Source organism: Monodelphis domestica, chromosome 1, assembly GCF_027887165.1.
Source record: "Monodelphis domestica isolate mMonDom1 chromosome 1, mMonDom1.pri, whole genome shotgun sequence".
Classification (NCBI taxonomy): Eukaryota; Metazoa; Chordata; class Mammalia; order Didelphimorphia; family Didelphidae; genus Monodelphis; species Monodelphis domestica.
This window is the reverse complement of record NC_077227.1, coordinates 346,498,094-346,514,677: the sequence shown is the minus strand read 5'-3', so window position 1 is coordinate 346,514,677 and position 16,584 is coordinate 346,498,094. Positions and strand designations below refer to the sequence as shown.

The 16,584-nt window shown below is 36.4% G+C and overlaps 1 protein-coding gene across 2 annotated transcripts in view; it reads left to right on the top strand.

The window, feature by feature from the left end:
• PRELID2 (PRELI domain containing 2) overlaps positions 1 to 16,584 on the top strand; it is a 95,952-nt gene that overhangs the window by 74,079 nt on the left and 5,289 nt on the right. For both annotated transcript variants that reach the window (XR_001626560.2, XM_007473825.3), the window contains exon 6: positions 15,910 to 15,979. Coding sequence is in view for 1 of the 2 variants with exons in the window: in XM_007473825.3 (XP_007473887.1) it covers positions 15,910 to 15,969 (60 nt within the window). In the remaining variant the exon portion in view is untranslated. The remainder of the gene's footprint in view (positions 1 to 15,909; positions 15,980 to 16,584) is intronic.

Here is a 16,584-nt window from a genome sequence, read left to right as displayed (position 1 = left end):
CTATGTTAGGTCCTAGAAGGAAGGAGTCTAATGAAATACCATAATCTCTCTGGGCAGGTGACTGAGTGAGTGAGGGAAATGTCTGAGTCCCTAATGTTTCAACTCAAACTAAAATGTGGATCTGGAGACCCAGAAAGGAAAAAAACTTTGCTTTAACTGAGATCAGAACTGGGCTAATGAAACGGTTCAGCCTTGGACTAAAGGATGAAAATTGTGTAGACTCATAGAAGAATGGGAACCTCAAGGGTTGGGACCTAGACTAGTTTGAATAATGAAAATAAAGGAAGTATCCTATAAAGGGTCAGGGATTTGCAAAAACAGCATATGAGAGAAAACTAGGTGCTAAGATAAAAGCACTGATAAAGATAACCTACAATATATTATATACCAGTGTTATACATGTATACCACAAGGTGCTTGTCAGGTTTGAGTAGAATTAGAAATATACTCATGATGAACCTCATTTAGTATTCTTAGAGTATGCACATGACCTTGAACTACATACCTTGTAGAATATAAAGACATGATTTCTTATGAAGTTTATAATGCTACCAGCTTGCTTGTCTTTTTTTACTTAAAAATTTTCATTTAATTAATTAATTTATAATATTTTTCCATGGTTACATGATTCATGTTCTTTCCCTCTGCTCTCCCCCAGCCAATGAGCAATTCCACTGGGTTTTACATGTGTCATTGATCAATACCCATTTCCATATTATTAATATTTGCAATAGAGTAATCATTTAGAATCTACATCCCCAATCATATCCCAATCGACCCATGTGATCAAGCAAATGTTTTTCTTCTGTGTTTCTACTCGCACAGTTCTTTCTCCGGATTTGATAGCGTTCTTTCTCTTAAGTCCATCAGAATTGTCCAGGATCATTGCATTGCTGCTAGTAGGGAAGTCCATTACATTCGACTGTGCCACAGTGTATCTGTCTCTGTGCACAATGTTCTCTTTGTTCTGCTCCTTTCGCTCTGCATCACTTGGAGGTCATTCCAGTTCACATGTAATTCCTCCAGTTTATTATTCCTTAGAGCACAATAGTATTCCATCACCAACAGATACCACAATTTGTTCAGTCATTCCCCAATAGAAGGGCATCCCCTCATTTTCCAAATTTTTTTTTTTGCCACAACAAAGAGCAAGACTTTAAATATTCTTGTACAAGTCTTTTTCCTTATTATCTCTTTGGGGTACAAACCCAGCAGTGCTATGGCTGCGTCAAAGGGCAGATAGTCTTTTAGTGCCCTATGGGCATAGTTCCAAATTGCCATCCAGAATGGTTGGATCAATTCACAACTCCACCACTAATGCATTAATGTCCCAATTTTGCTTTGATAGCTTGCCTGTCTTTGCTGATACATTACTAGTTGCATTTTTTTTTTTATGGAAAATGTCACATGAGAACATTATCAGGTTTTTTTTTTGGAAAAACCTCACTGAACTATTAATTTTCTCTGCTAATTTCTCCATTCTATTCTTGTTAACCTCAGAACCTCAGAAAAGAAAAGAATTTATGCCACCTATAAATTTATACTTACTCCTTGCAAACTACATATAGGCTTAAAAAAAAGAAAATCCTTACCTTCTATTTTAGAATCAATACCAAGGATTGGTTCCAAGATAGAAGAGTGACAAGGACTAGGCAATTGGACTTAAATTACTTGCTCAGGCTCACACATATAGAAAGCATTTCAGGCCAAATCTGAACCCAAGACCTCCTGTCTCGATATCTGGCTCTCAATCCTATCCCTATACAGGCTTTTGTAAGAGTATAGAGCTGGGTCAAAACGGAAATTGGAAGCCATTGTCCTGGCAATGCTACATCTGTAGGTTGTATAGGGTCAAAGGATATTTGATCTATGAAACTGGTCTTGATCAGAGATCTGTCTCCTTATTAAATCATACTGGTATATAGATGGAATCTTGGTACTTTCAGTTTTAACACTAGAGTCAAGAAAATGGTATCTGAGTACCTTAGGACAGTCACTCATGGGATATGGCAAAATTGGGATGCTAATGCATTGCTAGTGGAGTTGCAAATTGATCCAGCTATTCTGGAAGGTAATTCGAAATTATGCCCAAGGGGCTTTAAAAGACTGTCTGCCCTTTGATCCAGCCATACCACTGCTGGGTTTACACCCCAAAGAGATCATAGGGGAAAAAAAAACTTGTACAAAAATATTTATAACTCTTTGTGGTGGCAAAAAATTGGAAAATGAGGGGATGCCCTTCAATTGGGGAATAACTGAACAAATTGTGGTAGATGATGATGATGGAATGCTATTGAGCTGAAATGAATAATGAACTGGAGGAATTCCATGTGAACTGGAATGACCTCCAGGTGATGCAGGAGCAGAACAAGGAGAATATTATATACAGACTTATACACTATGGCATGTAATGGACTTCTCTACTAGCAGCAATGCAATGATCCTGGATCCTGGACAATTCTGAGGAACTTAAGAGAAAGAATGCCATCCACATCCAGAGAAAGAACTGTGGGAGTAAAAACACAGAAGAAAAACAACTGATTGATTACATGGGTCAACAGGGATATGATTGAGCATGTAGACTCTAAATGATGACTCTATTGCAAACATTAATAATGTGGAAATAGATCTTGATCAACAATACATGTAAAACCCAGTGGAATTGCTTGTTGCCAATGGGAGGAGGGAGGGAGGAGGAGAGGGAAAGAACATGAATCATGTAACAAAGGGAAATATTTTAAATTATTGAATTGAAAAAAAGAGCAGTTACTCACAAGGAATTTTGGGTGGGGAGGTTATATGCCATAGACAGTATAGTTTCTATGAAGGTAATGCAAGGATTGAAGATTTTTAAAATCCCAGATTCCTGTGATAGTTGGTTATGAGAGCCTTGATTTTCTGAGATATCATAACTGGCTCCCCGACCCTTCTACCAGACTCTTCTGGGTTGCTAGTTGCTCCAGACTTGTCTATGTATCAATATGTTATTGTCCTCTCTGTTTAGGTAATTCCTGGTGACAGGTTAGCAGAAGCCTATATTAGATATAAGAGATCATAAGAGCATAAGATGACATCTTGGTTTAGGGAAAGACAGAAGAACTTTTGTTTAAATGGATACTGATGGACTAGATTCAGATTCTTTACCCCCTTTATTTACCTGTGGGATCCTGCCCATTAGGACCCAGAGTGGACAGCTAACTAGTTTTTAAAAAAATCCAACTCCTAATTTATTTTAATCTGAGACAGCTTAGAGAAATGAACACCTCCTTGAGTTGGTAATTCATTTGCATAGAAATAACAACTTTCTTATTGATACAACATTAAGTCATATAAAATTTTAAGACTATTTTTAGTAATTTTCTTGTCTAATGTCTAAGCTACAAAGAAGTAAGGAGTATTATGGTGCAATGGCAAGGTTTGGGAGTCAAAGGACCTGGGTTCAGATCCCATCTTTGCCAATTACTGCTTCTAGATGACCTTAAGCAAATTACTTAACCTCCCTAGGGACTTAGTTTTCTCATCTGCAATGTGAGGTCCTAGACCAGATGGTCTCTAAAGTTCCTTTTAGCTCCAAATCTATGGTCCAGTGAATGTTGGAGTTGAACTATATGACCTAAAGTCTTATTAATATTGCATTTTTAATGACCTCTTAAAATAGTTTTATTCATACTCAACATGCCAGTGTATATTGTGATTCCATCAGTGGGGGTGCTTCCTCTTGGTACAGATTGTAACCCCATCTATTTCCTTTCATCCTATAAAATTTTTGCAAATGCATTGATCTACCAAATGTGTTAGAGGCTTTTTTTTACTATTTCATGAATATAATAAAAATCAGCATAATAACAGCTAACGTTTATAAAGTGCTTTAACTTTTGTATAGGTTATCACATTTGATACAACAACCTTGTGAGATATGTGCTATTATTCCCATTTAATTGACCAGGAAACTGAGGTTTGAGAAGTTGTGAGTTGCCTGAGGTTATCAATGTAGAACTTGACCTGCCCAATAATAATAGGGTGTTCCTTTACAGAGGAAATTCTTACTTTAGGGCAGAGATAGACTTCCTTTTCACATCTAAGATCCTATAAAGTGTTTTGGTCATAATGGGGAAGAAGATGGTATTATTCAGTGAGACATGACCTTTGAATAGAGTTTCCAATAGTGGGATTGAGTTTGACTGAGCCATCTACCCTCTTTGCCTAACCCCTATTAACTAACAATCTTATATTTTCAAGTGGTCCAAATATAGGGGACCAGCATGGCTATTTGAAGGATAATGGTAAGAAATTTCCTGACTCTTTTTATCTTTTCATCTGTTGCATGAATGGTAGCACCTGGAAATACTGCCTTAGACAGTCTCATGTTCCTAGATTCTCAGAATCATAGAATTTACAGTTGGAAGGAACACTAGAGACCATCTAGTCCTCTACAAATAGATAAAATAGATTTTTAATAAAGAAACTGATATCCAAAGAAGGGAAGGAACTTCCCCGAAGTCACATAGCTTGTTATTAGAGGAGGTTGAATAAAAGCACATGCCTTCTGATTGCCGGTCTAGTTTATAAATTTCTCTTATTTGGCATTTGCAGCTTTTAAAGATAGGATTGTGTAATTTACCTTCCTAGCTTTATAATACATTAACCCTCTTCACTGGAAGTAGCTTTTTCATACATTGTCATTTCTCTGGATTCCTTTGGTTCCAACTAAAATGCTGTCTTGTATAAGACATGTTTCCTATTACCATAATTCTAGTTTCTTCTCTTTGTTATTTCCTATTTTCCCATGTATCTTTTGCTTGTACTTATTTGTTTATATAATTTATATGTTATTAGATTGTACAAATCAAAGCAAAATTGCTCCTTTTGGTATACCCAGGGTTTAACACAGTGCACCAGAGTACATATTAGGTGCTTGATAAATGTTGATTGATAGTTGTGATTCTTTGGTCCCACTCTGATTGGCAAAGCAATTTTAATCTGCCAATCTGTCCCCTCATTAGGTAGTCTAAAGTAGCCTCTTTGTTCTTTGGGGGCTCACAATATTAATGCTGGACTTGGCATGGACACCTGATTGGATTAACCCATTGCAGCTCAGAAATCCCAAACTTGAGAGACCCTCAAACTTCAATCTTTCCAGTAGTGGGGATTATAGGTGTGCTATATTTTCTTTGGGAAATTATTTTCTATTAAAGAATATGGGTGGATTTAGAATATGGGAATTATTAATTCATATAGAAAAGTCTGGTATTAAACTATGACTATGAAAGGAAGAGGTATTTTTCTTAGAAAAATATAAAAAATGAATTAATAAGTCCACTTTTCTCCCACTTTATTTTAAAAAATTAATATTATTTTCCCCAATTACATATAAAATAAATTTTTAATATTATAAAAAATTTTGAGTTCAGAATTTTCTCTCTATCCCCTCCTCCCTCTCTGAGATAGTAAGGAATCAAATATAGATTTTACATGTGCAATCATCTAAAGTCACCTCATCTTTTTGAAGCTTGAAAGAAGAATTGAAATGTATTTAAATTTGTGAGCATTAGGATTTCATTTTTATGTATTTTTATTTTCCAAACAAGTGACCTGATTGTAGCTGGTGGATTATCCTTGGAAAATTATCTACATACTCAGGTTTAATATGTTTAATTTTTTGGTGGTTTTATTTTCTGTAGCTTTTGTTTTGCTCACTCTTGTTAATTTAGGGTGTTAAATGCTTTATTGTTTTTAAAACTTAAACCTTGCTATGTGTTCATTGTTTTAGCATTTCACAGGTAATTTGAAAGATGAAGAACGAAGATGAGAAATCTTATTTATGTTGCTAATGTTAATTATAGCACTTCTGTTGTAAGTTGTAACCTAATATCCAGTTTAACCTCCAGAAGCTTTGTCTCTTGGAAATGAAAAGATTGTTCAGCTCCAAGAAGCTCCTTAGTATAGAGTGTAGGCTTCTCCTATCTTTGTATTAGATCATTCACCAGAGAAATATAATTGCCAGATTCTGGATTGAAACAAAACTGGTTCTTGTAAGTGAATGTTTGCTTTTCAGCTCCACTAGAGCATGTGGGTAAAAAATAAATGTATTCAGAGCCTTAGCCAGGTGTTTCTGCCAATGGGGCCAGTTCCAAGAACTTCTCACCTTACCATACCCAAGTTTAAAGAATAAAAACTGTGTGTGTGTGTGTCTCTGTGTAAGCGAGCCCTTAGCCATTTATTTAGAAAGCATGATATGAAGAGTTCTTTGAAAGTAGAGCATCGTTTGCTTGAACTTGGAATTTAGACTATCTTACATTGAATGATTTGTTAAAGAGATGCCTGTGAAAGTACCAACTATATCCTTCCTTTCCATTAAGGACTATGTGAATTTCATATTCTCATTAAAGAGGGAAAAGCTTTGTAGCATGAAATGGAGATAAATCTGGATTATTGTGTCAGTTTACTGTTCTGGCCTTGGCACTTAAGGAGTAATGATTTGGGTTGCCTCTCAACACAAAAATGAATCATACCCAAGACCGAGTTTATATACCTCTAAGGGAAAATTATATCATGTCATATATCCTAACAAGGTATTTGTATTTGATAAGGAACCCACTTCAGGTGATCTGGAGATGTGATTATTCAAGGGAGTCAGTAAGAAAAGTGACTTTACATTTTTCATAGACATAATTTACTTTCTCTTCTAAAGTCCTATCTCAATGTCTTTTAGCTTAGAGATGACTCTGGGTTTTTGAAAACTATGCCAGTAGGAGCAAAAGCTCCTCTAGCTCCTTCTTTGAGGGAAATATTTCAAGTATGGGCCCACTGACAAACTATACAACTGTTGTGCAAGGACCACGACCTGGATGAAATCTGGCTCATGGCCAGTGTGATTTTGGGCTGATGAATTTTAAAAAATCAGCCATTCTCCAAGCCCATTTATTAAAAAGAGAGTATTGTAATCTTTACAGTGGAGAGAGTATCCAAACTGACATAATCACAGATCTTTCAAATATTATTTATCTACTTTGTACATATTACAGCATGGTAAAGTGGAAAGAGCATTGGATTCAGAGAGGGAGGACTGGTGAGAGGGTTCAAATTCCAGCTTTGCTACTTACTATCTATGTGACCTTGAGCCAGTCACTTAGCCTCTGTTTGCCTAGTTTCCTAATTTGTAAAATGGAAATAATAATAGCACCAGCTTCCTAGGGTTGTTGGGAGAATAAAATGAAGTAATAATGGCAAAAGTGCTTAGCATAGTGGTTGACACATAGTTAGCACTATATAAATGTTAGCCGCCATCATCATCATCATCAACATCATTATTATTACTTATATCACTTGCATTCAGCACAGTGGCTGGCTGGCACATGACTTAATAAATACTTGTTTTTTCTTCCTTTCACTTTTGTGATGAACACATAAAACTACAATATTAGATAAGAAGTCATTATGCTATGATATGTAATATTTTAGGACAATAATGGTAATTTTAATAATAATGACAATATTATGTTGTGAAGCTTTAAAATAGTATTTGAGGTTACTTTTACTAGTCTTTCTTAGTATCCTAGATTAAGAATTCAGAGCTAGAAGGAACATTATGAGTACTGGATTGATCTCTATTTATTTATTTATTTATTTATTTTTCTTGTAATTTTGGAACTTTTATATAATTAATTAACTTATACTCTTTCCCATGGTTACAAGATTCATGTTCTTTCTCTCTCCTCACTGCACCCCCTTCCCATCGCCAATGAGCAATTTGACTGCATTTTACATGTATCATTGATCAAGACCTATTTCCATATTATTGATGTTTGCATTAGGGTGATCCTTTAGAGTCTACATCCCCAGGCATATCCCCATCAAACCATGTGACCAAGCAGTTGTTTTTCTTCTGTGTTTCTACTCCCACAGTTCTTCCTCTGAATGTGGATAGTGTTCTTTCTCATAAGTCCCTCAGAATTTTCCTGGATCATTGCATTGTTACTAGTAAAGAAGTCCATTATATTTGATTGTGCCACAGTGTATCAGTCTCTGTGTACAATGTTCTCTTGGTTCTGCTCCTTTCACCTCTGCATCAATTCCTAGAGGTCATTTGAGTTCACATGGAATTCCTCCAGTTCATTATTCCTTTTAGCGCATACAACAATTTATTCAGTCATTCCCCAATAGAAGAGCGTCTCCTCATTTTCCAATTTTTTTTTTGCCACCACAAAGAGCATGGCTATAAATATTTTTGTACATCTTTTTCCTTGTGATCTCTTTGGGGTATAATGGGTTGATCTCTTTTAGATAAAATATGACTAATTTAAATTGTCATAGGATCATAGATACTATCATAGGATATAGATGTGGAAGCGATTTCAGAGGCCATAGTCTTAACATTCTCATTTGATGGATATGGAAGGGCCCTGGAGCCTAAATGACGTTCCCAAGTCACGTTGATAGTAAATGGCAGAGCTTGGATTTGAACCAAGTCACTGTTTTTTTCCACTGTACTACCAATCCTACCTTCTAGAACAGACTCCAATCCAGGTATGCTTTTAAGTTGCACATTATATATTTTGCAAAAAACTTGTATTTTGAACACCTTTTTTTTTAATTGCAAAAAAAACTCTTCCCAAAGTTCTCATCTAAAGAAGATGCAGAACAGTTAAGGGCAACTCTTCATTTCTCATCAGCTATACTGTTTGGATTTGCCTCCACCTTCATTATGCTCCTTGGCTAGACACTTTTCCCCAACCCCACACTTTTGTGTGTTTTCTTCCTCCATGAATGAATGGTAAGCTCCCTTTTCTCATATATGTACCCCAATGCTTTGTTCTGTACCTACAATGGTATAGATGATTAATAAAATTTTATTGTATTGTAAATAAAGTTAATTTTAAATGTGTAGATAAGGGGAAGCGACTATTTAAAAAAGACTCCTGATGTGAATCTTTTCACATAAAGAAGAATCCCTTTAAAATAGAAATCCTAACTGGTATTTGAAGGCCATTCCTCCATATCTATTGAAATCTTTCTTAGTCTTTAAAGCCCATTTCTGATCCCACCTTATCCATTAAACTTTTCATGATCATTATAACACACTTTGATGTGTAAACCTTTCCTAACTTTAAACAGCACCAAGACTGCTCATTTCAGCACTGAATCCTCTGCTGCCTTGGATTGTTGATAAATTGTTTTTAATAAATTTTGCATCAGTTCCTGAAGGTCAAGGACCATGTAGTGGTCCTCTCTCTCTTCTTGGTAAACCTATTATTTAAGTTTGAGGGTGGGATAATTTATATTTTGCCTTCAATTATTCAAACTGGATATATAGTCTAGTTTACATTAATTAGAATTGTATAGTCCCCTGTTTTAACTGGTTTTTCAGTCAGAAGACCCAGTTCATTTTTGAACTTAGACACTTCATAACTTCATCCTATGTAAAGAAGAAGAATTTATAAGGAGACATGCTATGTTGTATGCAATTTTGTCCAATAAATACATTTTTCTTTTGCTCTGGAGAACAGATTGGGAGTAAAGAACAAGACTATAGCGGTATATCTGCTTTCTGAAAGATGGTCATGAGGAATAATTTATCCTAGAGGATAAAACTAGAAGCAATATAGGGAATTTTTAGACCTTTCCTTCTATCAGAGTAGCACACATTCTTAATTTCCTGATAATCAAAGATGTCTTAACATGAAATGGACTCTTTCCACGGAGAGTGGAATAGTCATTTACCCCTTATTGAAATCTTTCAAACTGCCCCTGGATGGCTACTCCCCAGTCTGTAGTTTATAAAACTAGAGCTGGAAGGAACCTTACCAGTTATCTATTCCAACTTGCTCATTTTACAGATGAGGAAACTGAGGCCTTTTGGGTTGAGAATGTCATAAATGAGAAATTCTTTTTGAGGTATATATATTATATATAAATATATTTAATAGGTTGGAGTAGATGGCTTTTAGGTCATTCCCAGAATTTAGAGTTGGTTTTTAATTACTATGTGACTCCAGGCAAGGCATTTTACCTCTCTGAATCCACTTTTTTCATTTAGAAAATGGAGTCTATAATGCTTGTTTTACCTACCTAGAAGGGTGGCTATGAGCAAGGTCATTTTCAGACCTTAAAGTGCTTTATAAATCTGAACCATTATTTTTATCATCATCATCATCATCATATTGGCTTTTACATTACTGGGCATTGTTCCTGAAAGAACATAATTAGAGACGTTAGCATGATTGGAGACCAAAGATGCTCTCCATCAGAATGCTTCTCAGAGATAATTAGCTCCCATGATTATACCACTTATTATTCAAAAGTCCAAGCTCTTAAAGACTGATAACAGTAGGGCAGATTATACCCTCTCCAAGCAATGACCTGCAAGAAAACATTGTTTCCAGGGGTGCCTTCTGTACCAATTTGTTATCATAGTGATAATTAAGTGAACATTTCCATTTTGTTAAGAGTTCCCTTCAGAAATATCTCTAAAAGACTGCTTTTGAAACCCTATGGTTACTCATTGGATTTAATGGTCCTACCGGGGACCTCCTAGATAAATCACGGTTTTCTCAAGAAAGCTTGTTGATACTTATGAAAAGAGTTTTGACCTGGATTTAGCTGACTTTAGTTCCCAACTTCCCTGATCTTTCTTTCAGGCAGTCTTTTGAGTTTTCAGTAATGATCAGTTATTGCTTGGGGACTCTTAAAATGGGAAGCTTGTAAAGTGTTTTGCATCTTAAAAGCTATGCAGTTCTTTCAGGAGGGTATATTTGGCATAGGCTGCTCTGTAGCATTAGGGAAATGAGTCTATGAGATAGCCCACTTCCATATTCTTTTGCAAATGGAGAAAGATTGCTTTGTAATAAAACAAAAAATTCTCTAAGGGGGAGGAGGATAATAAAATCAAATTGTTTTATGGTTTGTCAGTTCAAGAAGCTTTTAAGCCATATCTAAGAAGGAAGAAATTTTAATGGTGCATCAATGTTTGTTCTCTATTGGAAGTGCAGCAACATATTATAAGGAGTATAATTTAGTGCCCGTAGGTTGGATCTTCTTGGATAGAGATTTAGGTGTTTGAACTTTATTTGAAAGAACTATATTGTATGGATTTTTAACTTTGAACATTTCAATGTGACCAGTATTTATTAAGCAGTAGTGATGTGCCATGTACTTTGCTAGGCACTGGGGATACAAAGGCAAAAATAAAATTATCCTTATCTTCAAGGGAGTTATCTTCTACTGGAGAAATGGAATGGAATACAACAGCATTTTAGATTTAAGAGATAGACAGAATCTCAGTTGAACACCTTTATTTTATAGACGAAGAAACTGAGCCATAAAGAACTTAAGTGTCACCATTGTCACAGAAGTAGCAAGTGAAAGGAGGAAGCTGGGTGGCTCAGTGGATTGAGAGCCAGATCCAGAGATGGGAGGTCCTGGGTTCAGATATGACCTCGGGCACTTCCTGCCTGTGTGACCTTGGGCAAGTCATTGCCTAGCCCTTACCACTCTTCTGTCTTGGAACCAATACACAATATTGGTTCCAAGATGGAAGGTAAGGGTTTAAAATAAGGGTTAAAAAAAAGTAGCAAGTGAAGGAGGTAGCATTTCATATCTAATGTTCTTACCTCTGTACAAGACTGGCAATTTTTTGAGGAAGAGAGCATTAATGATAGGGTTTGGTATGAGGGAAGTCACTTTTAATAGATGAGCTGCTTCTTGAAGGAAGCCAATGATGCTATGAGGAAGAGATGAGTAAGAGTGCATACCAGACACAGGGCCAAGTCTGATAAAAGGCAGAAAGGTGCCAGATAGGATGATAAATTCAAGGAACCACTAATGAGTCAATCTTGATAAAATGCAGTGTGTGAGAGTATTTAGAAGTACAGGCAAAATTATAGTTTGAAGTTAGTTTGTGGAAAGTCTCCATATGACATTAAAGACTGAAGAATTTGTTTTCCCTAGAAATCAGAGAGACCCACTTAAGTTTTCTGAGCAAAGGAATGATACAGTCAGATTTTGATATTTCTTACTGAAAAGACTCCAAGCAATGGCTCAGCCTTTTCCATTAAAGTTCCCTTTATAGATTTGGACTCATCCCACTTGCCCAACTATTTTGTTTAAAGACTAAAATGGTAATGGAAAGGGAAACAAAGAGAAAAATCAGGTGCCATACAATGAACATAATTGGTTGAATGGTATTTTTTAATTCCAAAAGCAAACCTGAGAGGCTTCACTTATATCAATTAGTGTTCTGTTCTGTAAATGGTGGCCTTCTTTATTTAGACAGATGGTCACAGTTCACCCATTTCTCACTTTCTGTGGAAGGAGTATGCTTTTTTTAGGAAAGATCATCTAAATTTATGTGTATAATAAAAAAAGAAACTTGAAATGTTTCTGGGAAATTAGTATTGTTGTTATTGAGCTTAAAATAGCACACATGATTGTACTTGTATAATAGGGCTTTTTTTTTTTGGGAAAAATAGAGCCCCCAAATAGGAATTTCTAAAAATTATAGGTCCTGACCTGAATGAGAAGTGAGTATATTTTCATAGTACTGGAAATTTTATTTTGTTCTCTTTTATTCCTGTTTGTTTTGGAAGGAGGCTGGTCCAAGGTCTGCATGGTGCAAACTATGTCTTCAGCATTTTTTTTTCAGGGAACCTCCTCAAATTCCTGGTGATGTTTGGCACTTGTTCAACCAGAAGTTTATAATTGGCACTGGACTTTACCAATAAAGTAATTAATGGTCATAGTGATGACCATATAAGTTGTCATATTGCCTTGTTCATCATCCAAGAAATGTGTGTCAGTATTGTGTTCAACTGAATTTCTTTCAAGCAGTATTTATTAAGCACCTCTTCCATCCATTTGAGGTATTATGCTGAATGTTAGGGATCAAAAATTTTTAAAAAATGTTTCTTACCTCAAGACATTAGCATTCTATAGGGGAAAAGGTTCACTCTTTCTTTGTATTCCCTGGTGTCTAGTACAGTGCCTAGTATGGAGTAGATGTTTAACACTTGCCTCTTGATTGATTTAAAACTTCTGGCCATCATCTCCCTAGCTTCCAGGATACCCAAATCAGAAAATTTCATGGAGGATTTAACTTTTTCAGTCCTGGAATTCCTGCTAGGGTTTCCCCTGTCCTGATTGGTGATTATCTCAGATGCTTGCTACATCTTGACTAGGCTCCAACCATCCTTCATTTTACTCTCAAACCATTTTCATATCATTGCTGCCTTGTATCACCCTTGACAATCGTTCTTCCTTCTTGTTCCCTTGCCTAAGATCATAATTACACAAACTTTCCTTGGTCCCAAAAAGGATATGTCAGATTTGGCTCATATGGCACCATTCAAAATCTTTGTAGCTTTCCAAACCAAAATATTCCCACCTGGTTACCACTGTCCTCTATGGTTGCCTACTTTTATAAGTATGTAAACTCCTTGAAGACAGAAATTGTTTTAACCTTTGTATTTTTATTTTTAGTACCTAACACTTATCCTAGCCTTTGAGGTAGTGAGCTTTGTTATAAGGAAAAGTTAAATTTAAGGAGGAAAGTGTGTGTTTGCAGAGGGCAGAGGCATGGGACAACAGACTAAGGAATTCTGGAATTCTGCACGAGGAAGTTAAACTGTTGCTAAGAGACATTTGGGGCTTGTGCTGGTTCTGTCTCTTTGGTTTACCTGGAGGGGACTGGCTGCCTTCCCTTGCTGGCTGTTTTCTATCTGGTCTTCTCCATCTTACCTGCTTCCCTGCTGGCTGGATTGTTGTGTGATCCTGAACTGTCTAGGCATCTGCCTTTAAGATTTGGTCTGGGATCCTCTTGGATCCAGGACCTCTTCCTGGGGCCTGTCCTGCCTAACTGCCAAACCCACTGCCTCTAATATCACCAAAAGGGGTTGCTTTGGGTTAGTGATGGTCTATTTATATTAGGGTCTGATCTTTAGACAGCTAGGTATTCAGTGTAGTGTGAATCCAAGAAGACTCCTGGTTACAGGACATTAATATCTGGAGGGGTTTTAGGTAGTTTATATTAGATTAGATTATTCCAAATCCCCTTTTCACCTTCCCTTGACTAATTAATCTATCATCTATTCTTGATATAACCTGGTCTGTGTTTGTTACCTCAGGACAGGTTTTGTCTTGATAGGGCTTGTCAGCCTACAGCTAGCCTTTCCAAAGTTATTCTTCTGATACTGGCCCTACATTTAAATATCTAATCTCTTCCCCAAACAACCCTACATTACAGCTTGATAAAAGTTTTGTCATTTATTCATTCATTTGTTCATTTATTCATTTTACAGGTTCTTTCATCTGAGGCATGCCTTTTTTTTTTACTTGCCTGTAATTCTTCAAATAAAGGAGAGACATCTAGCCTTTCCTTCTTTTTCCCGAATCTACTGTTTGACTTCCTGAGGACCTAATTTTAATTATATTACCATTTATATTTTCCTGCCTCTGAAAAATATTGCTGTGTGACCTGGGCAAGTTATTTAACTTAGTTCTCTAGACAACTCTCTTAGACTAGAAGTTTCAGAGGTGTGGTGGCCTTTACTGGGAGGAACTTGCTTCTCTTGGAGTTTTCTATATCATTGAAATCCAGTCCCTATCCCTTTGGTTTATGATTTTTTTTACTATGTGCTTTGAGAGGTACTTCTCTTACCCCACTCATTGATGGCTTTGTGATAACTGTGCCAAGAAAGAGGTGGTGGTAGGTAGTTAGGGGATTTCCATATTTGTACTCCTCTATTGGACAGTGAAGTATAACTCTGTCAGACATCTCCACGACTGGGTTCATTTTCTCCCTGTTCTTCAGTCTTTTTTTTGTATCTGTTATTTCATCATTTCTTCCTGTCTGGTTCTTGGAGAAGAATATTGTATAATAATTAAAAGGTACTTTAGAGACCATCCATTCTGATGAACTCATTTGCTATAGAGGGTAACAATCCTAAGAAGTGATCTACCTCCACCTTCATTCAGCCAGTTAGTTGCATGCAGTACTGGACCTTAAACATAGTTTTTTTTTTTTTTTTGCATTCTCAGGACAAAACTCTCTCTTTCCCACATGCCACTGTCCCGCTTATCCTTGATGCTTTTGTTAAGGTAGCTTGGGTGTCCTTTGTGCTTTCCAGGACACACCTCCTTTGGGAAGTCAGGCTTAAATGAAGCAGAGATTTGGTTTTGTTTTGTAGTTGATATTGCCATAGCTAGAAGCAAAGGGAAGAAGTGGGGGAAATTTCATTGTTTCCTTTCCTTTCATAACTCTTCCAGCCTCGTTACCAGCCATGTCAGAGTTTCATTTCCTCCTTATCTCTGCCTCACAGAGATCTTTTTATTTTTTAAGACCTGCCTTGAGTGGGCAGCTAGGTGGCACAGTGAATAGAACATAGAGCCCAGAATCGGAAAGACCTGGATTCCAGTCTGACTTCAGGCTCTGGGCAAGACAGTTAACCTCATTTGCCTAGCCCTTGCCCTTCTGTTTTAGAGCTGTTACTAAGCCAGAAGGTAAGAGTTTTAAAAAAAGGCACATCTTCAACACCATATTCTACATGAGACTTTTCTTGATTGGCCCCAACTTCCAATGCCTTCCCTCCTAAATGCTGAATATAACTACTTCATATATATTAATATTTTCACTACATATTTAATATGGACTTGTCTCCTCTTAAAATGTAAGTTCCTTGGGGGGTAGTTATTGTTTTATTCTTTAAACTTGTATTCCCAGTGCCGAATGCCTGGTACTAGTCATGTTGATAGATTGGAAATTCTATAGTTTTAGCATGGTGATGAACCTAATTCTTTGAAACTGAAAATATGACTAGATATTAATAGTTCTGAACTCCCTGAAGTGAAAGGGTGTGATAATTATGAAAGTACAAATATGTTAAATATGGCATACTGATCCTTTTTCCTTTCTCACAGGGAATTAGAATAATGGAAACTCTTCTAAAGGAACAGTGTGGGACCCCTTTACCTGAATAAAGAATGATCAGTGAGTACCAAAATCAAAGTCTGAATCACTATTTTTGGCCATTTATGTTAGCTATATTGAGTCAAAGTTGTGACTTTGTGCTCTGAAGCCCACTTCACCTGTGTGGTATTTCATTACCTGTTCAATATTTTTAGTTTGCATTGTTCTTAGGTAAGATTTAGGATCATAGCTGAATTTGATTGAAGAGTGAACAACTCCCTATAGTTCCACAGCTCTGAACATTGCATGAACCCCTAAGAAAATTCTCAAGAAAGCTAAGACCCACAATGAACTAGGCCTTGTAAAAATGCTAAGAATAATGAAGGGGCTCTTAAAACTGTGGTTTGATTAAGAAGAAGAATGAAGGACAAGCTCTATAGTTTGAGGCAACTGGCATGATATTAACAGATGCCAGAGAGAAAACAAATTTATTTAATTCTTCGAGACAGAGAATTTAGCTGCTTTACGTGAACTCAGATAATAAACTGCATTCCTGGGTAGTGAGAGATTTACAAACCTGATTATATAATTATTATAGGTAATCATTCAATCAAGAAGAATTTATTAAGCTATTTTTATTTGACAGGCAGACTCAGTGCTAGGCACTGGGGATACAAATGTCATGA